General features: G+C 45.4%; 1 protein-coding gene across 4 annotated transcripts in view; it reads right to left on the reverse strand.

Annotated features, from left to right (window-relative positions):
• Positions 1–520: 520 nt before the first annotated feature.
• Positions 521–25608, reverse strand: part of LOC140424807 (extended synaptotagmin-2-like) — a 338421-nt gene continuing 313333 nt past the window's right edge. For all 4 annotated transcript variants that reach the window (XM_072508235.1, XM_072508234.1, XM_072508233.1 and 1 more), the window contains 6 exons: positions 22714–23102; positions 21332–21430; positions 20175–20306; positions 16468–16573; positions 12693–12739; positions 521–3802 (listed from right to left, as the gene is read on the reverse strand). In XM_072508235.1, coding sequence (XP_072364336.1) covers positions 3757–3802; positions 12693–12739; positions 16468–16573; positions 20175–20306; positions 21332–21430; positions 22714–23102 — 819 coding nt within the window. In that variant the 3' untranslated portion in view covers positions 521–3756. The remainder of the gene's footprint in view (positions 3803–12692; positions 12740–16467; positions 16574–20174; positions 20307–21331; positions 21431–22713; positions 23103–25608) is intronic.

Genomic DNA, 25608 nt, shown 5'->3' on the forward strand with positions numbered 1-25608 from the left:
AGACTCCAGTTCACCCTGAAGTGTGCGTCCCTGAAGTTGTCAGCTGTATGACTATCTGGCACTTGTTCTCTGTGATGTTGTTGGCCTGAAAGAAGTAACTCTTCCTTTCTGCGTACTGGTTCCAATACCAGAATTAAATGCACCTAATGGCCCCAACAGAGGCATAGTAAAACAAGTAAATCCACACCTGGGTCCAGAAAATCAAGGTGGTCAGCTGAGTAGGTTGCAGTAGCAACAGCAAACCAGTTTACTCCTCATCGGCAGTTTAATAAGGACATGGGAGTTCACACCGCGTAAAATAATAAAACATGGTTTTCTTTACAACACAATATATGCACTACCCGATAAATCCTAACCGGGCTCCTGTTCTGGTTGGTGCCTTACTGGCCAACCTTTTATATGAAGGCTAATAGAATTCCAGCTCCTAACTTGTATGTCATATGTAAATCTTATTTGTGCTTACATTCATTCTGTCTCAATTTAAAAAAATGTTTGAATTGCAAAAGAATAAGCAAATCCATTTACTTAATCATTTTATTCACTGTACATGGCTGTGTGCATATACAGTTGGATGTAGAGGACAGGATATCAATCACATTTAGTCAACAAAAACTGAAAAAAATACTTCATAATAAAGTTAAGAGAGCCAAAAACCTGGGGTGGGATTCTCCGTCCCACCAGACCTGCTTTCTGGGGCGTCATTCTCCGCCCGGGGGTTTCCCGACGGCGTGGGGCTGCCCCACAATGGGAAACCCCATTGACCGGCCGGTGTTACGGAGACTCCCGCCGGCCGGTCGGGGCAGAAATGTGGCGGGGCGGGTAGGAGAATTTCGCCCCTGGTGCGGCGTGCCCCGGCCGGCAGCGGGATTCTCCGTCCGCACCAGACCCGCTTTCTGGTGCGGCGTGCCCCGCCGGCAGCGGGATTCTCCGTCCTGGCAGCCAGCCAATGGGGTTTCCCATTGTAGGCACACCCCACTGTCGGGAAATCTGCGGGCGTGAGTGTGCTGCCAGCAGAACGGAGGATCCCACCGACGGAGAATCCAGCCCTCAAAGTTTCTAAACAATGATAAAACGGGCTTTAGCTTTGCATCTCCCTCGCCATCAATTCATTTTCTCTGAATTTCCTTTCTGTGCGCAGTGGAAAACAGCTTCACAATACAAGCAAGTCAATTCACAGATAACACAAAATTAGTTAATTGCATACCGCAAGCTAACAGATTTTTCTTTTTTTGACGGAGAAATGTTTTGAATTTTCCTATTTATATTTGTACCAAGAAAAGCGCACAAGACTAAATAATGACCTCTAATTTGGCAATCCTAATAAATTATTGTTTTGGGCTGTGCAAATATGGAAAAAGAGACTGCCATTTTCAATTGTGTAAAACATGCTGCTGAACAATGTAGGAAAAATATTTCGTTCCACAGCATCGACAATTATGAAAAGTAAATATCATAAATACAACTGCTAAAAGTAACATTCTCTGTGAAGTATAATTGTCCTTAAACATGAATGTTTTAATATCTTCATACATTTATAATTAAGGCACAGTAATACCTGCATGAAGCAGACAATCGTAGCTTCAACCAATAGACTTGACTGACTCAGCTGCAGTGTTCCACCTCTTGAATCAAATACTCAACAGTAACACAAGTCACAAAGTGCACTTCTCAGGAAAATTGCAGGAGACACATTTCAAATGTTCTTTTGCATTAAATGGGGGCAGAACCATGTTTGAACAAGGATTACTGCAAATGTAAATTCCAGTTTGATGGACTTGATATTTTCTGCAGTCTGTTTTTCAACTGGAGTCCTCATAATATTTGTATTGAAATGCTTACGTACCTGAAGAATGACTTTCGTTATCGATGTCAGGGCAACTCTCTTTCGCACATATGATATGGCTCCAACTACTTTTTTAGCATCACAAGGTAGTACACACTCTTGCTGTTTGCAATTTTTAACATCAGATAATTTGGATGAAATATAAAATGAAAAGTAGACTGTAAAAAACAGTATTCATTTAAAAAAGCTTTGGGTCCATTTGGAAATAAATATTGTATCAAGCAGAATAAAACAAATGTGAACTGTAACCTTTCGAATAATTGACCTTCTGGTTTCTATAATGACCTAAATTTTGACAATAAAACTCCATTTTTGAATTATGATTCAAGTCTTGTTGTTTTCTGCAGTCCCCATGTCACCATAACAAAGTTTACTACTTTTGTCTTGTAAATTACTTATACAGCAATACTGTAAATACCATAGGATCAAGTTAACTATTCTGTCTGGAGATATTTCAGAATGAAGAATGTAGCACTGCAGCAAATATTTATAGCACATGATTACACTGCTGGGTAAGTAAAACAAAATGTCAAGAGAATTTGGGGTTTGAAATTTGATAATAAAATCAGAAAAAAATTAGCTTTTCTTGCCCAAACCTACATTACCTTCTGATGTCCAAAATCAAATTGCAATAACCTACTCAATGGTGGATTTTCAACCCCTTATTACAACTCAGCTTTTGCTTTACCAGGGTTGAATTAAACGTTTATGCACCAATAGATGTCAAAAGCAACCAGTGTAAAAACATCTGCTTTCCTGTATTTAAAAGTAGACCAATGTCTGAAATATTGTGAAGTATCATTAATATTTTTAATATTTATGTATAATAAAACATTTAATGGGAGCAGTGCCATAAAAAATGTACTCTTACTCCAGCAGAATGCCTGGGAATGCAAAATGGATTCTCCTCCATGATTTCCTACACAGTGAGGTTCTGATCACAGTCATGCCTACAGGGAAAGAAAATTAAGCACTGTCCATTCAATCAAGAATGGATTTGTCGAAGATCTTGGAACTAGAACAGTTGCGTGTCCTATCAGTCGGTAAGTGTACGGTGATTGTGCACTGGAAGTTCCCCAGGGAGAGGCAAAGCTACAAATACAAGGACTAGAGAATAATAAATGGTGCTCAAATTTCCACGACAAAAAGTCAAAACTAAAATAAATAATCATCACCGAATCTCCATTGTGATTACTAAAGGTTCCTGATTGAACCTCCTCCAGAGATTGCATCTCGTCATTATTTCACTGGTAAGTACACTGTGTAATAAGTGTTCCATAACAAGTAAGTCAGCAAAGGCCTACATATGTCACATCATAGCACACGCTTCTAATGCAGAACTGTACACTAAGGCTACTGTAAAAAGCATGAGGCGATTGCTCAATGAGACATGCATATCTTGTTACTTCAATAAATGGAAGATTCTCCCTTCAGTATCCTTCACAAGCAATGGAAATCACATACAATATATAAATCACAGTTGCTGTATTTACAGGTTATACATTGCAAACGTACAGAAAACAAGGCTGAAGTAATCCTGGATCAACATTCTGCCTCACTGTATTTTTACAGTCTTGTACAGTAAATAAATAATCTTTTGACCAAAAGGATACTCATCCACCCCAGGTTATCCATTTTACTACCATGAGAGTCACACCAGTAATTGTTTTGACTAAAAAAAATACAATAAAAACTTCTTTGACAAATAAAAGTTTTTTTTAAAATGCAACAAGCAGTGCCAAAATTCAGTAAAATCTATACTGGGAAGATGACTTCATCTGTAAAATTTGTGGTGTATTCATCGGCACGTGTGCAAAGCTTTAGACGTGATGCTGGTGCTCCTGGGATATATTTTCTTTAAAAACTGGTAAAACCCATTGGTGGTCAATGGTGACACTGGGTTGGTGCCTTCTCTAGGCTTGAGGCTGCTGCCTGCTTCCATCCTCTGTTAAATCATACCTGGAAGATAATTAGAGATAAAATTACTTGCATCATAAAAGCCGTGTCAGCTTGTTTTGTAAGACCAGAGTTTTCAAGTACATTTTGAATGGCGAAAGATAATGGGCTGGATTTTCCGTTTGGGAGACTCCGTGTTCCCACTGGAACGGCATAGTGTGCGCTTCACCTTTCCGCTATTCGTTCAGCGATTCACGACATGTGAATTATGAACATTCAGCCCACGTGAATTATGAGCAATTCCCATTCCCACTGGCATCTGATTCGCTGAGGCTGGAATTCTCACTAGAGCCTGACAAGCTGGAGCTGCTTGTAAGTACTCCACCCACCACACTCTCATTCCAGCCAAGAAGATGGCACAAAGAACACTCCCTGCTTTCGTGAAGTGAACTGGACAGAGTTCTGGACGCTGTGGAGGAGAGGAGAGAGACCCTCTTTCCCAGGGTGAGGCGGAGACTCAAGTCTGGCATCGTCAACGCTTGAGGTGGTGGCAGAAGTGGTCAGTGCTGCCAGTCTCACTAGAAGGACCGGAACTCAGTGCCGCAAAAAGATGAATGGCCTCCTTGAGACAGCCCGGATGAGTCACCACCTGTGCCCCTGGCATCACTCCCGTCCCTCACTCCTCACATCACCCCCCAATTCCCTAGAGACCAACAGCATGCCGCATCAGCACCTCCCAACCCAACCTCCACCAAACCCCAACACATGTATTGTCCTCGATGGCCAGGAGCCTTGCCCCATGCCATCAGCTACAGACCGCCCATATAGCTCGCTTCCCAGTGTCTCATGTCCTTTCTGTATCCCCTAGGATAAGGCGGTCCTTAATGGGTGCGAGCACCAAATGACTGGAGGGGGCATTCCTGAACTGCAGGTCTACACCCCAGTCGAGAAGATGGGAATGCAGCTCGCGGACGAGGCCAAGGAAAGGGCAGTACTTGACACAGAGGTCGGCATGCGGCAAACAAGTCTGAGCCCAATACAACAGCGATATCCCTGTTGCAAGTGAGTCACTCCTCTCCGACAGACCACTCCTTCCCAAGATCTCACCATGTCTTCTGTCTTGCAGAACCATCATCAGACGAAGCCGTGCCGTCTGGAGTTGCTGCTCCCCAGCCACATCCCCAGCATACCCTGGAGTAACACTCTGGGGAAGACACTGACTTTTCGTCACTGCTGTCACCTGCACCCTCCACCATCAACGTTTTAGTGAAGAGGCTCCTGGGTCACCTTCTGATGAGCACTACATACATGCTGCAGCACATCAGGTGGAGGCAGGAACTCCCGAGTGAGCGGACTCGGAGGGCTGCCCGATCTACGGGAACAGCTGTCACGATCTGTAAAGTATGATCCCATCACTGGTAGAAATGAAACACAGAGCCAAGATTTACAGGAGGGAATGTCAGCAACTTTCCAGTGCCTGCAGGTACAGATGGAGGAGTCGATGCTGCCAAGAATGCCTGCTCCCCAGGCCAACACTCAACGGGTGGCGTCAAAGCCATGGGTCAAGGTGTCCAAGGCTTGGGGTACACAGTGTGGTCGATGGCTGGAGCGCAGGACATCACGGTAGCATAGTGGTTAGCACAGTTGTTTCACAGCCTAGGGACCCAGGTTTGATTCCCGGCTGGGTCACTGTCTGTGCGGAGTCTGCACGTTCTCCCAGTGTGTGGGTGGGTTTCCTCCGGATGCTCCGGTTTCCTCCCACAGTCAAAGATGTGCAGGTTAGGTGGATTGGTCTTGCTAAATTATCCTTGGTGTCCAAAAAGGTTGGGTGGGCGGATGTGTGGACTTGGGTAGGGTGCCCATTCCAAGCGCTGGTGCAGATTCGATGGGCCGAATGGCCTCCTTCTGCACTGTAAATTCTATGATCTAGGACAGGGTAGCCCAGTCACAGGTAGACATGTTCCAGGCCCATTGCTGCGGCGCTCCAGAGCATAGCTCATTCACAATGGGTCATGGCTGAGGGAATCAAGACCATTGGTCAGGTGCTGACTGGCCTTAGCCAGTCATACTTTTTTTATTTTGTTTGTTTATTGTCACATGCACTGCGGTACAGTGAAAAGTATTTTTCTGCGAGCAACTCAAACAGATAATTTAGACCATGAAAATAAAAGAAAATACCGGCATTGGGTGAAGCATATAGGAGTGTAGTATTAATCAGGTCAGTCCATAAGAGGATAGTTTAGGAGTCTGGTAACAGCGGGGAAGAAGCTGTTTTTGAGTCTGTTCTTGCAAATTCTCTACTTTTGTATCTCCTGCCCGATGGAAGAAGTTGGAAGAGTGAGTAAGCCGGGTGGGAGGGGTGTTTGATTATGCTGCCCGTTTTCCCAAGGCAGCGGGAGGTGTAGACAGGGTCAATGGACGGGAGAAAGGTTTGTGTGATGGACTGGGCGGTGTTCACGACTCTCTGCAGTTTCTAGAGGGACATGACTGAGGCAGTGAGGGACATGTTGCAGTCTCAGTGCTCCATGATTGAGATCATGGCTCAGACGAGGGCGGGTCTCCAGGACTGGCAGCGCCAGGTGGCGGTGGAGCCTCCGCAGTTCACTTCGGCCTGACATCCATTCCATGGAGTAGCCCAGGGACCATCGAGCACCCAGAGGAGGGAGGAAGTGATGGGGCCCATACCGGTGCTTCCTGCAAGGGAGGTGCTGGAACATCTCAGCCCATCCGAATCCCCCAACCCGACATCTCATGGGCAGAACAAGGTGGCATGTTGACACCTATGACACGAGATGTGAGCTGAGTCCACCCAGACTCAGGTCCTTCAGAGGACGGCTGCCAAGGGCATCACAGGTCCGAAGACAAGACACACAGCAGGCCATCTCCACTTCTGATGTACTTCTGCGGTTATACGTCGAAGGAGCGGTAGGCCACAAAAGATAAGAAAGTTAGATAACACCGAGTTGGCGCCGGTTACATAGATGATAGTTAGGCATTAGTGCACAACAATGCACATACTCACCATTAAGCACTTTTGAACCAACAGTCCGACTTGCCTCTAATCTCTGTTGATGGATGTTAGAGATGGGCTCTGTGGCCACTGGCCCGCTTCCCCCACCCAGTGGGTCTACTGTGGGTCTCCTCATTTGGTGGACCGTGTTTTGGTCCGTTGAGTGGTGGAGAATGTGCACTGAGGCCAACACTGCTAGGCTGGCATTCGCAGTGGACCACCAGAGTGGTTGAGGCAGCGGAACCGCATTTTAAAAAGTCTGATGCAGTGCTCAATGACAGCCACGGTCTCCGCATCAGTCACCCACCTCCGTACTGGCATCATTAGTTAGGTCCTAAGTGGGTACCCCTTATTCCGCAAGAATCATCCAGCCATTCTGGGGTATCCCTCGAAGATGCTGGGCATCTCCAACTGGCCAGGATGTAGCTGTTGTGCATGCTCCCTGGGAAGTGCACAGACGTGCATGATCTTCAGGCGGTGGTCGCATACAAGTAGTACGTTCAAGGAGTAGTAGAACTTTCAGGGAGTGGAACCCCTTCCTGTTGATGAAGGTCGTTCCCGGGATGCAAAGTGACCTGGGGTATCCCGATGATGGCAGAGAATATTGCTGCCCGGGCATATTGATGGGCATGGTCCAGGTCAAAGTTTCAGTCGTCAGCTGCCCGGACAAACAGGGCATCTGTGACCTCAAGGATGCACTTGTGGGCTTTAGGTTAGGAAATGCCGCACAAGTCCCCACTCGAGTCCTGGAATGATCCTGAGGTATACACATTCAGGGCTGTGGTGACCTTGATGGTCACCGGGATCGGATAGCTTCCTCCTCCATGTGGTTTCAAGTCCGCCAGGACATGGTACAGGTGCCGCACCATCCCCCTGTTGAGGCGGAGTCTCCTGTGGCACACGCTGTCCGTTATTTATTCGAAAGACCAGCGACGCCTGTACACCTTGGGCCGTCGCCGGTCTCCCCCTCTGGGGCCCTCCCTGGCCTGATGGGCGGCCGGGGCCTCAGGGTGCAGGGCGGGGCCCTGCACATGGACCACCTTCGCCTACATCTGGCCACCTGCACAGCAATGACAGGTTCCACCGGGTCCATGAAATCATCCATTATGTAATATCTGTAAGGAAATGGAGAGGGTGAGAGACTGGTGAACAGCTATGGCTTCCACCCTGGGTACCTCGGACCCCCCCCCAAGCGTCCTCCACCCTCTCATCCCCGTCAACCCTCAGGGTGCCACCCAACCCGCCCTACACATATGCACCCCCCGGCCGCAGCAGGATCCCCCGGGCACTGGACCCCAGACGCCCACCGGTACTGTTACCCAGACTGGGCGCTGGCTCCCTCTCCAGTCCACACACCCATCCTCTGGTCACGAGTATGTCCCAGTGCTGTGGCCCAGCTCATGGGCGCTGGAACGTTGGCTGCTGCCTCTGTGGTGTTGATGACTCCAGGGTTCAGGCAAAGTATCCAGGCTTCTCGGTCTGATTCGGATGCTAGACTGTAATAACGACCTGCCTCGTGGCACGTCTACCCGTGGGGATCCACTTGGGAGCTGTGATCACATTACTAGAATTGCTAATTCCCCATTTGCAATAGCCTGCAGCTGCATGGTCAGCGGCCGCCACAGTCAGTGGGAGTTAAGGTGACCATCACCGTCTTACCACGAATGTGGCTCTGTCACAGGGGTATTCAGTGGGACGGACAGGCAGCGACTGGAGCCGCCCCCGTTATGGGTATACATGATCTCGGGGGTGGCATGTCGGACCCATGGACACAGCACCCCCCCCCCCCCCCCAAAAAACAATGGCAGCCGACCCCCGACCATGCCCATCCCCCACCCGGGCCCCGGTTGACTGTCCGATCTCGAAGATGGCTACTCATCTCCTCAGATCCCCACAGCAGCCACGCCACCAACTTCATGCTTTTAAATTGGTGTACTAAACGGGGTCCGCGTGTCCGCTCACTGGCGAGGCGAATAGATCATGGGAGGCCGTTCGGTAACAGGATGGAGATTGGTCTTAATTGATGATTATTGGTTTCTCACCATGCTGCCGCGGGATCTACATCACGTCAATGGGAGTGGGCCGGTTAGATCGGAAATCCAATTTTGGTCTCTCCCACCATCTAACCGGCCCGCCCAGTCTCTAGCCTGGCATGACATGGTCGGTAGAGTGCGCCCTAAAATGTAAAATTTTTCAGTGTCCCAAGCTCCCAATAAAATGACTAAGTGCGGCGAATACAGATTTGGATCACCCCGTGAAACCCACCCAAAATGACACTTCGGAAAATTGCGCTCGCTGTGTCTATCTTCACAGTAGAAGACGCAAGTTTCATATCATAAATAGATGACAACCTAGGGGCTAAGAAGAGTGAGGAAATTAATATCAAAAGAAGTGTTGGAAAAACTGAAGGGATTAAAATCTGACAAATTCCCAGGGCCTGATGGCCTTACCCTATACCATGCCTGGGGTTCTAAAAGAGTTAGCTGCAGAGATCGTGGATGTGATATTTTCCAATTTCCGTAGATTCAGAAATAGCCCCATTAGATTGAAGTTGGTAAATGTCACACCATTTTTCAGGAAAGGAGGGAGAGAGAAAACTGAACTACAGGCCAGTTAGCCTAGCATGAGTTGCTGGGAACATGCTGGGATCTATTATTAAAAACTCTTGACAATGGACCAAGAAAAGTATAGTATGATTAGAACAATTCAACATGGCTTTACTGAAGAGAAATCCGGTTTGATAAATTTATTAGAATTTTTTTGAGGATGTGACTAGGCGATCAGATGATGGGGAAATCAGTAGATGTATGCGTGGATTTCCAAAAGACATTTGGTGAGGTTAAAGGGATAAGAGCTCATGCAGTTTGGGCTAATATTTTAACATGGTTAAAGAATTGGTTAATGAATAAAAAGCAGAGAATGGGCATAAAAATGGCTTTTTCAAATTGGCAGGCAGTCAATAATGGAGTGTCGCAAGGATCAGGGCTGTAGCCTCAGCTATCTACAATCGGTATTAGGGACCTAAACACAATGTTGAGTTCAACAGGCCCCATTTTCACCAGAGCAAGAGCCTCATCCGGCAATGTGAGTTACACATTTTTAGAGCATATCTAAATGCTCATGAAGGGCAGAAAAGACTGTGGAACTGTCAGGCTGTCAAATTTTTCTTTTAAATAGTCTGCCCTTTAGAAATTGGGAAAAGAATGCTTTGAAAAAGTTGAAGAAAAATCTGTTTTAGTAGTTTCAATTGCTGTTTTTTGACATAAACCTAGTTGCTGTCATTGTTAATGTTGGGCTGTTTTCCTGAACCCAACATTATTACAATTGTATTGACAGTTCATAGAGACCATTAAAGGATTAGCTGTCTTTGATGCGGGGTTATGAATACAAGTGTTTGTTTTTACGTGGGTTTAAGTACTTGAGGGAATTTAAATGTACTGAATGGGGTTTTCATGAAGGAGTGTTTATATAGTGAAGTCTGTAATAGAGATGTTTAGAACACAGCACGAGGTCTGCCAATGGTAAATATTGGGTGAGTTGGCATGGGTAACGGCAAAGGATAGTGAATGGGGGCATGAGCTGGCACTAAGTTGATATAAGGTATACAAGAGGCCAGGGGGCATGGGTTGGGATAACTTGGCATATATGGGCATAGGGTGTGTGCAGTGTGCAAGGGCGGGTGAGGGCTAGAGGGCATAATGTTCAAGAAAACTTGGACAACACTGCAGGGAACTGAGGCAGGCCTTTTAACCAACCTGTAGTAAGGAGCCATCTCTGAACTGCACATGTGGGTGGGGGAGTTGAACCCTAGCCCACACCCTTCCCCACGGAATGACAATCCCATCATTTGGAGCAGTCCCCCCCCCCCCCCCCCCCCCCCCGAGATATCCGGACTCCAGATTTTCTCGGGAGTGAAAGTCCAAGCCATTGTTTATGTGGAGCAGTTGGAACTTCAGCTACATTGCCCTCGACTCTGGCTGATGGTGTACAATATGTAAGATACAGGGAAATGTCACCAAGGAATGGTGCCAAGGAGTGTTTGTTAGGTGTCTTCAGGTGAGATATTAAATTCCACATCTCATGCCTGCTCCAGTGGTTCAGATAGCCTCTAAGAGATGCTATTCAAAGAAAATCAGAGTTCTCCTTGTGTCAGCATTTCTTTCTCAATCATCAAAAACAGGTCATTTATCAGAATACTGTGCTTAAAATGGCTTCCGTGCATACGAACATAATAAAATGCTGGCACACTGAAAAGTAATTAATTGTCTTAAGTACGTGGAGATGTTGCAAATCATAATAATATAAAACAGCCGAATACAGGAAAGACCAAAGCCATCATTTACGGCACACAACAAAAATACATTTTCTACTGGCTCCAGTCCCCTCCTGCCATTGTCTCAGACTGAAGAAACCAAACTGTTGTCAATGTCATATTTCTTCTGATTCCATCATAGAATTTACAGTGCAGAAGGAGGCCATTCGGCCCATCGAGTCTGCACTAGCTCTTGGAAAGAGCACCCTAACCAAGGTCAACACCTCCACCCTATCCCCATAACCCAGTAACCCCACCCAACACTAAGGGCAATTTTGGACACTAAGGGCAATTTATCATGGCCAATCCACCTAACCTGTACATCTTTGGACTGAGGGAGGAAACCGGAGCACCCGGAGGAAACCCACACACACACGGGGAGGATGTGCAGACTCCGCACAGACAGTGACACAAGCCGGAATCGAACCTGGGACCCTGGAGCTGTGAAGCAATTGTGCTATCCACAATGCTACCGTGCTGCCCAACGTATACTTTAGTCTTCCCATCATTACAATCACCCACATCGCTGCCTCCATCCCACCTGAACACATCTGTTACTGAAACCCTCACCTACTCCTGAGAATATGGCTCAAGCTTTCGAATGTCAAACAAAGTTTTAGTCTGGATCTTGAATCAAGCTTGATGGGAAAATGAAATATCAAAGAGAACCTTTGGTCTAATGGAATTTATGTTATCTCTTATGTTTTTGCGCTAGACAGTTGCAGTAACAAAACACGGCCTTGGGAATCGTTTCTAATTCTACAGATAACTATATTTTAGCTGAGAGCCACAGAATGCTGTATTTCTCAGGCATCCTCTAAAGGGGCTGTCCTTGGGAAGGAACCATTGTCGTTTTATTATACAAGTAATTGTCTGCTGTATTAACTTCGACTTGCATCTGTAGACACTCTGATGTACAGTGCTCAAGTCCCAGCCGTGAAATAAAGTATACGTTGAAGTAACGAGGTGTTCGACTGATCATTTCATCCGGACTGGTAGCAAAGAATCCTCACTCCAATGACTATTATAGTGCTCCACTCGCTGACCTTAAGCTTATCCAAAACGCTGCTGTCTGTAATCCTAGCCTGAACGGAGTCCTTTCCATCAGTACTGTTCTTAACTCAGTTTGACCCACACACCAAAGCAGCACATTATATTTAACATTCTCATCCTTGTGTTTAAGCCCTTTTATTGCTATCACCTTTCCCATCTTCCTCACTTTCTCAAGCCCCTCAACACCTGCCCTCAAACTCAGGGATCCTCTATCCCCTGTGCTTGGCTCAACTCTTCCCACCCACAATACTTCATTCCACCAATGGTAAACATCTTCAGCCACACCGACCTCATGATGTAGAATTTCCTCCCCAACAACCCCCACAGTCCCTTAAAAGAAATCCTCTGTAAAACCTTACATCTGGCAAAAGTTTGGTCATCCCGTCTAATATCTCCCCCTATAGCTCAGCATCCACTTTTCATTATGATTCTGTGAAGTGTCTTGGGAGATAATTTTCAATGTAAAGGAAAGAAGAAGCTTAAAGTATAATCTGCATTTACAAATATGCTGCATTTCTAAATAAGGTAACGTTCTAGCTTTATTGTTTAATTTTTGTAGTCAATCTTTTAGTACTTACCACTGTGTTGAGCCTTTAATCACCTCCTCTTTCATTTCTATTAGAAGCTACAATGAAAGAAGATTAAAGGTAGAGGGTTACAGAGCAACTCATACGATAGACTGGAATTATTACCTTAATTTCCTCTTTCAAAGGTTGACTGAACTATTGCACATTTTAAACATTTCCCTTTCATCTAAAAGATAACTAATTTTTTTTAAAAATCGACGAACAAGTCTTTAAAAAAAAAAAATTATACAACACAAGCACTGATTTTTAAGGAGTTTAACATCTCAAAATCGTTGCTTCCCCCCTTCTCCCATTTCTCATAGCTATTTTGTCATGCTCTGGTTACATTACTGACCAGCCAACATGTACAATGTTCCATTTGCCATCACTGCAAACTGAAATACAGCAACTGAATAGTACAGGCCACTTAAAAACTGGCTCTTGACTTGATCTCAGTTTACAGATTTCTAATGTAGCAGTTGGGATACAATCCCAGTTCGTCACTCAGTTAACCTGACGGTACATAGAATTATATAGAATGGTGTTATATTCCTCGTTTGCTCGTGTGCTTATACAGCTACCCCATAAATGCTTCTGTGCTATTTGTCTCAATTGCAGCTTGTGGTAGCATGTTCTATGTTCACACCACTTTCTGGTTAAAGACGTTTCTACCGAATTTTGTATTAGATTTTTGAGTGACTATATTTATGCCCTCTAGTTTTGGACTCCGTGTTATACCTCCTTTATTTTGTTGGAGTTCTGCTGGTTAATTACAAAACATGGTCCAGCCCTTTTCATTTTTATGGTACATAATCAGCATTCATGGAGGTTATTTTCATTACATTTCTGCCTTGATGTCAATCTACCATCACCATTCTTTGAGCTAGGAATCCATCCATTTATTTTATTGCCAGTAGTCCTGTTCTCCCTTCACATTCAACACACACAAGCTCTTAAATAAGTGCAAATTCTAACAGGATTTGACATTTTCCAGATATGGAATCAGTTTGAGGATAAGGGGCAAACCTTTTAGGACTGCAGTGAGGAGAAATTTCTTCACCCAGAGAGTGGTGAATCTGTGGAATTCGCTACCACAGAAAGTAGTTGAGGCCAAAACATTGTGTGATTTCAAGAAGGAATTAGATATAGCTTTTGGAGCTAAAGGGATCAAGGGAAATTGGGGGGGGGGGGGGGGGGGAAGAGGTGGGATCAGGGTATTGAACTTGATGATCAGCCATGATCATCATGAATGACGGAGCAGGCTTGAAAGGCCGAATATCTTCCTACTGTTCTATTTTCTATGTTTCTCTCCTGAATAACCAGCAAGCTACATCTCATCGGAGTAACAATGATACAAGGTGACCAAAGTCATATTCGAAAATGCAACAAACGTCTGCCTAAGAAGTTCTTCTGGCCCTGATCTTCGGTTCCCATCACAAATTCTGTTCCATTGCCATCGGCTCTATTCCGCTCTATGGCAAATGCCGGAGGCTGAACCATTTGAAATCATATCTGGTTTCTGATCCATCACCAAGATCACCTGCTTCCATCTCTATAACATTGCTGACATCCATAGGTGTCTCAACTTGTATGCTATCTTTATCAGTGTATTTATTACTTCTGGACTTGACTATTGCAGGCGCCTGCTAGCTTTCCTTCTGCATAGGTTTCTATTCATCGAAAAACCTGTGGCCCGTGGCCTTGTATCTTAACTCTGATCAAGTCACATCCACCTACAATCCTTTATTCACTGGCCTACAATGGATCCTGGTCTGGCAATGCCTCAATATTAACATTTTTTTCTCCATTTCCCTCCCAAATACTCCATGGCCTCACCACTCCCTTTCTCTGTAACCTCCTCCAGCCATACAACCTTTCCAGATCTCTGTATTCCTTAGATTCTTGCATAATTCCAAATTTAATTGCTCCACCGCTGGCTGTACTGTTAGCTGCCCAAACTCTGGCATACCCTCCGAGGTGGAAGGATAAGTTGTGAGGACACTTCAAGGAGATTTGGAGAGGCTAAGCAAGTAGGCAAACATTTGGAAGATGGAATACAATGTGGAGAAATGTGAGGTTATCGGCTTCAGTAGGAAAAACAGAAACAAAGTATTTCTTAGTTGTGATAGGTTGGAAATGCTGAATTTCAAAGGAACTTGGATGTCCTTGTTCACGAGTCACATACAGGTACAGCATGCAATTCAAGAGGAAAATGGTATGTTGGTTTTTATTACTCCTATACTCAAATCCTCTTGGAAGACCGTCTTACTGTCGTTATATAGAACTTTGATGAGACCGGATCTGGAGTAGTGTGCGCAGTTTTGGTCTCTTTACCCAAGGAAGTATATTTTTGCTCGACAGGGAGTGCAATAAAAATGTAATAAATTAATTCCTGGGATATAGAGATTATTGAATGGGAAAGATTGAGTAGACTGGGCCTTTATTCTCTGAAGTTTAGAATAAGAGGTGATCCCATTTGAACATAACAAATTCTTACAGGGCTCAAAAGAGTAGATACAGAAAGGATGTTTCCCTTGGCTGGGAGGTTCTAGAACCAGGGGAGTGTCAGAATAAGGGGTAGGTCATTGAATTTTTGGAATTCTCCATCTGAGGGCTGTGAAGGCCCTGTCAGAGAGTATGTTCAAGACTGAGATCGATAGATTTCTATATAGTAAAAACATCAAGGGATACTGGGATAGTGAAGAAAAATTATGTTGTAGAAGCTCAGTCATGATCTCAGTGTGCTCGAAGGCTTGAATGAATGCATACTCCAGTTCCAATTTCTTATGTTTTTACATTCTGCCTAACTCTCTACCTCCTCCTATAAGATACTCCATAAAACCTACCTCACTGACCAAGCTATAGGTCCTTATCCCAAAATCTCCTCATGTGGTTCAGTGTCAACATTTGTTTGATAACACATGTGAAGCATTTTGGAATATTTAACTATTTCAATGATGCTATATAAATACAAGGAGCGGGATTCTCCACTCCCGCGCCGAAGTGGCCGTGCCGTCGTGAACGTCATCGAGGTTCACGACGGCGCGAAACGGCCCCGATCCCGACCGATTCAGGCCCTGACAATGGGCCAGGATCGGGGCCGCGTCATCTACACGCGCCAGGCCTTGTCGCTCGCGTAAAGGCGGCGCCGCATAGATGACGCGGCCGGCACCGCATAACGGGCGTCATCCGCGCATGCGCGGGTTGACCAGCGGCAACCCGATCATGCGTGGTTGCCGTCCTCTCGAAGTCCGCCCCGCAAGAAGATGGCGGACGGATCTTGCGGGGCCGCGGAAGGAAGGAGGTCCTCCTTCAGAGAGGACGGCCCGACGATCGGTGGGCATCGATCGCGGGCCACCCCACATTTGAGGTATCCCCCGGTGCAGGATCCCCCCTCGCCGGCCGCCCCCCCCCCCCCCAGCGTTCACGCACCGTTCACGACGGCAGCGGCCAGGTGTGGACGGCGCCGGGGGGAACCTGCCGTTTTGGCCTGGCCGCTCGGCCCATCCGGGCCGGAGAATAGCGGGGGTGCCAGAGAATCGCAATTTTGGGTGTCTCCGGCGATTCTCCGACCTACGGAACTCGACCGGGCCGTTCCCGCCGCTTGGGAGAATCGCGGGAGGGTGTCGGACCGGCGTCCCGGGAAATATTGGCGGCCCAGGCGATTCTCCCAACCGGCGCGTGAGTGGAGAATCTCGCCCAAGGTGTTGATAAATACAGAGAATAGTGGTGATGATCCTCGGGTGCATTTTGTCTGAAATTAGATCAAAGTGAAAGTAATACTTGCCTTTCCCAGAAGCCCTTTGTCCCTTGATAAAAAGCCACCACTATTCTTTACAGCTAAATCCAGAGTTCTTTTCGGTAACTCTGCTTGAGACACAATAAACTCAAACCTATGGAGGAAACAAAATATGAGGAAGCTATGTCTCCATCAAATCTGTTTTATAAAAATACACGTCCATAGCTAATAGAGACCATTGACTATTGCATAACATTCAGGAGATCAAATGCAGTATGCCATTCTTGCACATATTTGAAAGATTAACTTTATTCGGAGAGACAATAGCATGAATGTAACATGTGTCACACTAGAGAGACTTTATGAACGATTCCTCTGGTTATCAAAATATGTTATATTAACACATGTGGCACTTTGCACCATGGTCTTGGTCTGCAGAGATTCACAATTTGGCACTTTACTCTCTGCAGTCGATTGAAGACAAGTGGGGCTGGATTTTCAAAGGACTGTAGGGTCGGAATTCAATGTGGATAGGATTTGAAAATTAATTGCAATCCTGGAAGTCATCTTGGGATCTCTGGGATAGTTTGAAATCTTCAAAGCATTGTTGGGTGATGTAAATGGGAAACCTGACTGCCACCAATTATGTTCCTTAAAGAACTTGTTAAGGGAATTGTGAATTTCGGATTAGAATTTCAAATTTTATTTTGGCAAATCCCAACAATCTGGTGCACATTTTTTCCTCTATTCCTAGCCCAGGGTAACAAAAGCTAATTGTTAGATTACATAGAACATAGAACGATACAGCGCAGTACAGGCCCTTCGGCCCACGATGTTGCACCGACATGGGAAGTCAAAAAACAAAAGCCATCTAACCTACACTGCGCCATTATCATCCATATGCTTATCCAATAAACTTTTAAATGCCCTCAATGTTGGCGAGTTCACTACTATTGCAGGTAGGGCATTCCACGGCCTCACCACTCTTTGCGTAAAGAACCTACCTCTGACCTCTGTCCTATATCTATTACCCCTCAGTTTAAGGCTATGTCCCCTCGTGCTAGCCATTTCCATCCGCGGGAGAAGGCTCTCACTGTCCACCCTATCTAACCCCCTGATCATTTTGTATGCCTCTATTAAGTCTCCTCTTACCCTTCTTCTCTCCAACGAAAACAACCTCAAGTCCATCAGCCTTTCCTCATAAGATTTTCCCTCCATACCAGGCAACATCCTGGTAAATCTCCTCTGCACCCGTTCCAAAGCTTCCACGTCCTTCCTATAATGAGGTGACCAGAACTGTACGCAATACTCCAAATGCGGCCGTACCAGAGTTTTGTACAGCTGCAACATGACCTCATGACTCCGGAACTCAATCCCTCTACCAATAAAGGCCAACACACCATAGGCCTTCTTCACAACCCTATCAACCTGGGTGGCAACTTTCAGGGATCTATGTACATGAACACCGAGATCCCTCTGCTCATCCACACTTACAAGAATTTTACCATTAGCCAAATATTCCGCATTCCTGTTATTCCTTCCAAAGTGAATCACCTCACACTTCTCTACATTAAACTCCATTTGCCACCTCTCAGCCCAGCTCTGCAGCTTATCTATGTCCCTCTGTAACCTGCAACATCCTTCCGCACTGTCGACAGCACCACCGACTTTAGTGTCGTCTGCAAATTTACTCACCCACCCTTCTGCGCCCTCCTCTAGGTCATTTATAAAAATGACAAACAGCAACGGCCCCAGAACAGATCCTTGTGGTACGTCACTTGTAACTGAACTCCATTCTGAACATTTCCCATCAACCACCACCCTCTCTCTTCTTTCAGCTAGCCAATTTCTGATCCACATCTCTAAATCACCCTCAATCCCCAGCCTCCGTATTTTCTGCAATAGCCTACCGTGGGGAACCTTATCAAACACTTTACTGAAAGCCATATACACCACATCAACTGCTCTACCCTCGTCTACCTGTTCAGTCACCTTCTCAAAGAACTCAATAAGGTTTGTGAGGCATGACCTACCCTTCACAAAGCCATGCTGACTATCCCTAATCATATTATTCCTATCTAGATGATTATAAATCTTGTCTCTTATAATCCCCTCCAAGACTTTACCCACAACAGACGTGAGGCTCACCGGTCTATAGTTGCCGGGGTTGTCTCTACTCCCCTTTTTGAACAAAGGGACCACATTTGCTATCCTCCAGTCCTCTGGCACTATTCCTGCAGCCAATGATGACATAAAAATCAAAGCCAAAGGCTCAGCAATCTCTTCCCTGGCTTCCCAGAGAATCCTAGGATAAATCCCATCAGGCCCCGGGGACTTATCTATTTTCAGCCTGTTCAGAATTGCCAACACCTCTTCCCTACGTACCTCAATGCCATCTATTCTAATAGCCTGGGTCTCAGCATTCTCCTCCACAACATTCTCTTTTTCCTGAGTGAATACTGACGAAAAATATTCATTTAGTATCTCGCCTATCTCTTCAGACTCCACACACAACTTCCCATCCCTGTCCTTGACTAGCCCTACTCTTACCCTAGTCATTCTTTTATTCCTGACATACCTAGAGAAAGCGTTTGGGTTTTCCTTGATCCTACCTGCCAAACACTTCTCATGTCCCCTCCTTGCTCATCTTAGCTCTCTCTTTAGATCCTGCCTCGCTACCTTGCAACTATCCATCGCCCCAACTGAAACTTCACACCTCATCTACACATAGGCCTCCTTCTTCCTCTTAACAAGAGATTCCACTTCTTTGGTAAACCACGGTTCCCTCGCTCGACACCTTCCTCCCTGCCTGACCGGTACGTACTTATCAAGAACACGCAGTAGCTGTTCCTTGAACAAGCTCCACATATCCAGTGTGCCCAACACTTGCAGCCTACTTCTCCAACCTACCCCTCCCAAGTCATGTCTAATGGCATCATAATTGCCCTTCCTCCAGCTACAACTCTTGCCCTGCAGGGTATACTTATCCCTTTCCATCACTAACGTAAACGTCACCGAATTGTGGTCACTGCCCCCAAAGTGCTCACCTACCTCCAAATCTAACACCTGGCCTGGTTCATTACCCAAAACTAGGTTAATTGTTAGATTATAGAACAGGAATGAAATCTGCATCCTTCCTAATTCGTATGGTATATATCGTGGGACACACTCAAGAGTTGGCGAATAAAAAACTGCTTAATATACCAAATGCGCATTTCTCAGAAGATGAAAAATATGCTTTGGTGAAATACCCATTCCTATTGCACGAGAGACAATGACCCAGACAAATACTTATAGAAAAACCGTTGAAACTTCAAAATTTATGGGTTGAGAATAAGTCGAAAATAGGGAATGCTGGGTTTTGGAAATTAAAACAGCTCATAATATTTCCTCAGTTACAATTTGCACTTAATTATCCTACATTTTATAAAGAAACTATGCTGAACTCCCCAAACCATCATCTTTCCTGCTGCATATAAGTGGACCTATTATAGGGAACTATGTTTGGATTCTCACATAGGTAATGATCTCCAACAGGAAACAACATTCCAACCATAAACACAAAATGCTCTAACATTGGCATGGTTAATTACTTCCTTATAAATGTAATGACGGTTGCGACTGCTATACCTCAAATCTCACTTAGAGTAGTGGATCTTCAGTTTCATGGATTAATAATACCAACACATCTAGGCAATAACGCAATGGTCTCAAACTTGAATATTTTGAACAAATGGAAAGGTTTATCTACCCACGTTTCATCATAGACTGGATTTAGCTGTCTCTTCAGAACAGATGTTTTTCTCCTTCCTGATCTTCTTTTGTCAGGCAGCAAGTACAATCGAATGTATGGATCTGAGCCATCTTCAGAAAATGCTATCAAATTACTGCAGGAGAAAAGTAAATGTAACAAATAGTATCAATGCAAACTTTTAAGTACAATATCCAGTAATCTAGAAAAACAACAATTACCATCGTTGGCTTCATACTCCAGAAGAACACAGAAGAGAAGGTGGGGGAGTGGCACAACTGCGAATTACACATTCAGAGAGCTGGCACAGAAATGATGGTCTAAATGACCTTTGTGTGTGTATCCAATTCTGTTCCTTCTTGAAGCGAGAAGTGATGCAAACGCAAGTTACATTATTGTCTGCAAACACTCACACTTCAAATTACTGGTGTTTTTTCTCATATATATGCCAGTTTACACAAGCCTTTCTATTTTCTACCTTTAGCATTCAATTTTTCTTCACTCTGCTGTGCATTCTCTCATTCTGTAACAGCATAGCATCTCCCTTAAGTCATACTGGACATAAATCAAGCAAATAATTTTCTCTAAACTCCTTAAATTCTTCAGCACAAAATAAAAAAGCCAGGAGTGAAGAAACTATTTCAGGTAAAGTTGCTCCTTGTAGTCTGTGCATGCCCAACTTAAACTGTGGACACAACCGTTACCCACCTAAGATAGCCCAACGTTCTTTCTAACTTCCATAATAAAATAGGAGTAAGCTATTCAGCCCCTCCAGCTTGTTTCAGCAAAAACCTAGACAGGAATCAGCTGCTGTTGACCTTTATCAGTGAACTTCTTGTAATAAAAACAAAATACCAGATAATGGACATTCAAAACAAAAACAGAACATACTGGAAAAACTTAGCAGTTCTTGCAGTACCTCTGCAGAGCGAAACAGAACAAATGTTTTAAGTCATGCTGCCTGACCTGCTGAGTTCCGCCAGCACGTTCTGCTTTCAGTACCTATAATAAACTCGCTTCAAAAATGTGAATTGGTCTCATTTTAATTCACAAAATTACAAACCAATGTTTCTCAAAACACACATGCTAGCTACTGTCTTTCATCCCTTTACGGACCCCATATGTGTATGTGCTAACACATAAGCCTGTCGTTTTACCTACCGGCAAGCATGTACAACCACAATGAGCTTGTTTCTTTGAGAACTGTGCCGAAGCGTCAGCTGAATCTGTCCCAATGGCGATTGGCCAAGAGTTGTTCCGCTGCAACACATAAAAAGGACAAAGATTCACTGCTAAGATCTATTCTGCTGAATGGTACCATCGAATTTCCAGTACAGAAGGAGGCTATTCGGCCCACCAAGTCTGCACCAGCCTTTGGAAAGAGCACCCTACTTAAGCCCACACCTCCACCCTATCCCTGTAACCCAGTAACCCACCTAACCTTTTTGGCCACTAAGGGCAATTTATCATGGCCACTCCACCTAGCCTGCACATCTTTGGACTGTGGGAGGAAACCGGAGTAGTGGAGGAAACCCACACAGACACGGGAGTACATGCAGACTCCGCACAGACAGCGACCCAAGCCGGGAATTGAACTCGAGACCCTGGAGCTGTGAAGCACCAGTTCTCCCGTGCCACCCATGATTCATTACTGCTTCAACGCAAACAAAATGAGGGGCCAAGTGGCAACAGGCTACGAAGCATTGTTCTGATTTCAAACTTAGTTTTTAAAAAGATGACAAAGCACAATTAAACGGTTCAGCTATCAGCGAAGGTGCTGCAAATGGATTATGTGCAGAGCAAAGCAACTTTTACTCTGCTCCAAAACTACACAAAAAAAGATAGCTCTCTACTTTTGGAGAGGGATATTTTCTTACATAAGCAGTTGCAAGACATCGAAGATTGCTACTTAATGCCACTTATTGCAGAATTGCTAGTAGTTTTTGCCCAATGTGACTCAGGGTGTAATCTAGCTAAACGCAGTTTACATACGAGGGTAGAATGTAGACCAGGACGAAGTTCCAATTGTCCAGTCTAGAGGTAACAAAGACACATAAGGGTTTCAGCTGCAGTTGAACTGAGAAACAGGATTAGAATAATTTTGCTGGCTCTTTAAAAGACTCTTTAGCACTGTTGCTTCACAGCTCAAGGGTCCCAGATTTGATTCTCAGTTGGGTTACTGTGTGTGCAGAGTCTGCAGGTTCTCCCAGTGTCTGCGTGGCTTTCCTCAGAGTGCTCCGGATTCCTCCCACAGTTCAAAGATGTGCAAGTTATGGGATTTTGGTTATGCTAAACTGCCCTTAGTGTGCAAAGAAAGGTTAGACTGGGTTACGGGGATGGGGTGGAGGTGTGGTCTTGGGTGGGGTGCTCTTTCCGAGGGCCAGTGCAGACTCGATGGGTCGAATTAAAACTACTTTTAATTATTGGAAGAATTCTCTCCGTTACCAATTCTATCATGCACCCCCCCACCCAATCCCCCTCCCCTCCCTTCCCTTAGTTTTCAATCCCTCCACCACACTCTACAGCAATAGCGAGGGCTGTACTTTTGCAGTTGGCGCAGCCTTTGGTGTAACTCCTGCGTAGCAAAGGGTAGCGATATGTCAGAAGCAATACTTGGCGTTGATTCCTTAGCAGAAAGGTGCGATGGAGAGCCCGTTTGGTTGGAAATGGTGTCAGCTTGTGGAGGTTGCTGGAGATTGGAGGGGCTCTGTGGGGTATGGGAAGCAGTGTAGTTCTCCTCCTTGTTCAGCTTCTCAGGCTTTTTGGTGCTGTCAGCAGCAGGACCATCAGGGGTGGGTGTATTCGATTCTATGGGGGTACCCTGTTGCATTTTTGACGCTAGTTTCCGAGCATCCTTGCTATGAGGTGGTTGCTTCTTTAACTGAGCTGAAGAATGATCAGGCGTTTTGTCTGGTATTCCAGGAGCAAGGATCTATGATGAGAAGGAGAATATGAGAATCATTTCACAAGTTTTAGAAAGGTATCCAACAACTATATGGGTAAGACTGCAAAAGCAATATTCCAAAATGATGGTATCAAATGGGTTTTTGCAAGACAGTTATATATGAAGAAAACCATTCAGCACATCTTATTTGGTTGTTATTGCTATCCAATCGCATGTTAGTCCCCTATGATTTTGAATAAAAGATTGCTGGACCAGCTAAGCACAGGGCATCTCAGTGCGGAGGGAATGGGAGGGTGTTGCTTGGAGGGAAAGGCAGTATGTGGTGTATGTTTTGATTAGGAGGCCAGGGAAGGAGGGAGCCCCTGGGTGTTAGTGGTGCCCATCTCTGAACACTGAGCACAGTGGCTTCCATTAGGAAAACAAAGGTAGGGGCAGCACGGTGGCACAGTGGTTAGCACTGCTGCCTCACGGTACCAAGGACCCAGGTTCAACCACGGCCCCGGGTCACTGTCCGTGTAGAGTTTGCACATTCTCGTAGTGTCTGCGTGGCTCTCACCCCCACAACCCAAAATGATGTACAGGGATGTGAATTGGCCACGCTAAATTGCCACTTAATTGGAAAAAAAAGAATTGGATATTCCAAATTTAAAAAAAAAGGAAAACAAACTGGGGTTGAGGGTCCTGTACATCCCCCCCACCACAGGCCATGTCACCCCCCACACATATGGGCATTACCCCCCCCCTCCCAGCTAAGAGATAACACCCCGTTATGGGGGTTGTTGTGTACCCGCATCTTTTTAGGCCTTCCCATGCCCCCTTTCGGGCCCAACACTTCACCACCCCCCCCCCCAAACTTCCAGCGGCCCCTTCACACCCGCCTGGCACCCACCCTCCATCCTCCTTTCATGGGCATGACCCCCCTCAGTCCCTGAACTTTGGCAGTGCCACCCGGATAGGGTGGCAGTGCCAATGTGCCAGCCTGTCAATACCAAGCCAGGGGGCCACCCTGCCCTGTCTCAGGCCATGTAGAGACCTCCAATGCTTGTAGTGATTCTCACCCATGTGATTGCTGATCCAGAGGACTGGAGAATCCCATGGGCCTGACCCGCAGGATCTGGGGCATGAACCTCAATCCCGCCACCAGCGGGGGCTGCCGCATCAGAAACGGGTCGGCACCCAGTGCTAATCCCATTTTTTGCACTAACGTGGGATTCTCTGCCTCACTGGGCTGTCCACTACTGGCGGGTTCTACCATTTACAGTAGAATTCATACCTTGTATCCTCTGACAATCCTCGGCACTATCAGCAGCTCCGCCAACCTTCATGTCATCCACAAACTTACTAATCAGATCACCCACATTTTCCCCCAGATCATTTATATATACTACAAACACAGAGGCCCCAACACTGATCCCTGTGGAACATCACTAGCTACAGATCTCCATTCTGAAAATCAACCTTCCACCACTACTCTGTTTTCTATAACCAAGCCAGTTCTGTATCCATCTCGCCAGCCCACCCTGAATCCCATGTGATTTTAATTTTTGTACCAGTCTGCAAAATGCCTTACTAAAGTTCATATAAACTACATCCACAGCCCTACCCTCATTAATTTTGTTTGTCACCTCTTCAAAAAAACTTAATCAAGTTGGTGAGACATGACCGACTCCATACAAAACCATGCTGCCGGTCACTAACTGGTCCATTTTCCTCCAAATGTGCAAATATACTGTCCCTCAGCATCTTTTCCAAAAGCTTCCCCACCACTGATGTCAGGTTCAATCGGCCTATAATTTGCTGGATTATCCCGGCTTCCTTTCTTAAACAAGGAATAACATTGGCTAGTCTCCATTTCTCTGGAACCTCACCTGTGGTCAAAGAGGATGTAAAAATATCTGTTAAGGCCCCAGCTATTTCTCCCCTTGCCTCCCGCAGTAACTTGGGATAGATCCAATCTGGCCCCGGGGACTTGCCTACATCAATGCAATTTAGGATACTCAATACTTCCTCCTTTGATACATTGATGTTCTCAAGAGAGTTCACACACCTATCCCCAACCCCAACATCCATCATGAATAAATCATTATTTTGGGTCGGGATAAAAAGACAGAAACTGAACAAGTTAACATTCTGCTTTATTCAGTAGGCCCAATAGCTGATGATGAAACAGCTAGACAAGGAATCAACAGATCGCTACAAAATTTGATGAGCTTTAAAATCATTTGATGCTTATTTTAACCTCAGGAGTAACAACATTTTTTAAAGGGCTAAGTTTAATAAACTTTCCAGCAGCCAGGACAATCTGCCAATTCCTACATTAATGAGCTATACAGAATAAATGAAGGAGATGGTTACGGTGTCCTGAAATCTGACCGAATCTGGGACACAATAGTTGTTGTGGTGATGGATGACGCACTCTCAGACATGCTTCAAATGAAGATCTAACCCTTGAGAAAGCATTCCAGAATGTCTGGCAATCAGAAAACCATTTGCAGCACAGATCTATACTAAAGGGAGAAAAGTACCCCAACAG

This window comes from Scyliorhinus torazame, chromosome 6 (genome assembly GCF_047496885.1).
Source record: "Scyliorhinus torazame isolate Kashiwa2021f chromosome 6, sScyTor2.1, whole genome shotgun sequence".
Taxonomy (NCBI): domain Eukaryota; kingdom Metazoa; phylum Chordata; class Chondrichthyes; order Carcharhiniformes; family Scyliorhinidae; genus Scyliorhinus; species Scyliorhinus torazame.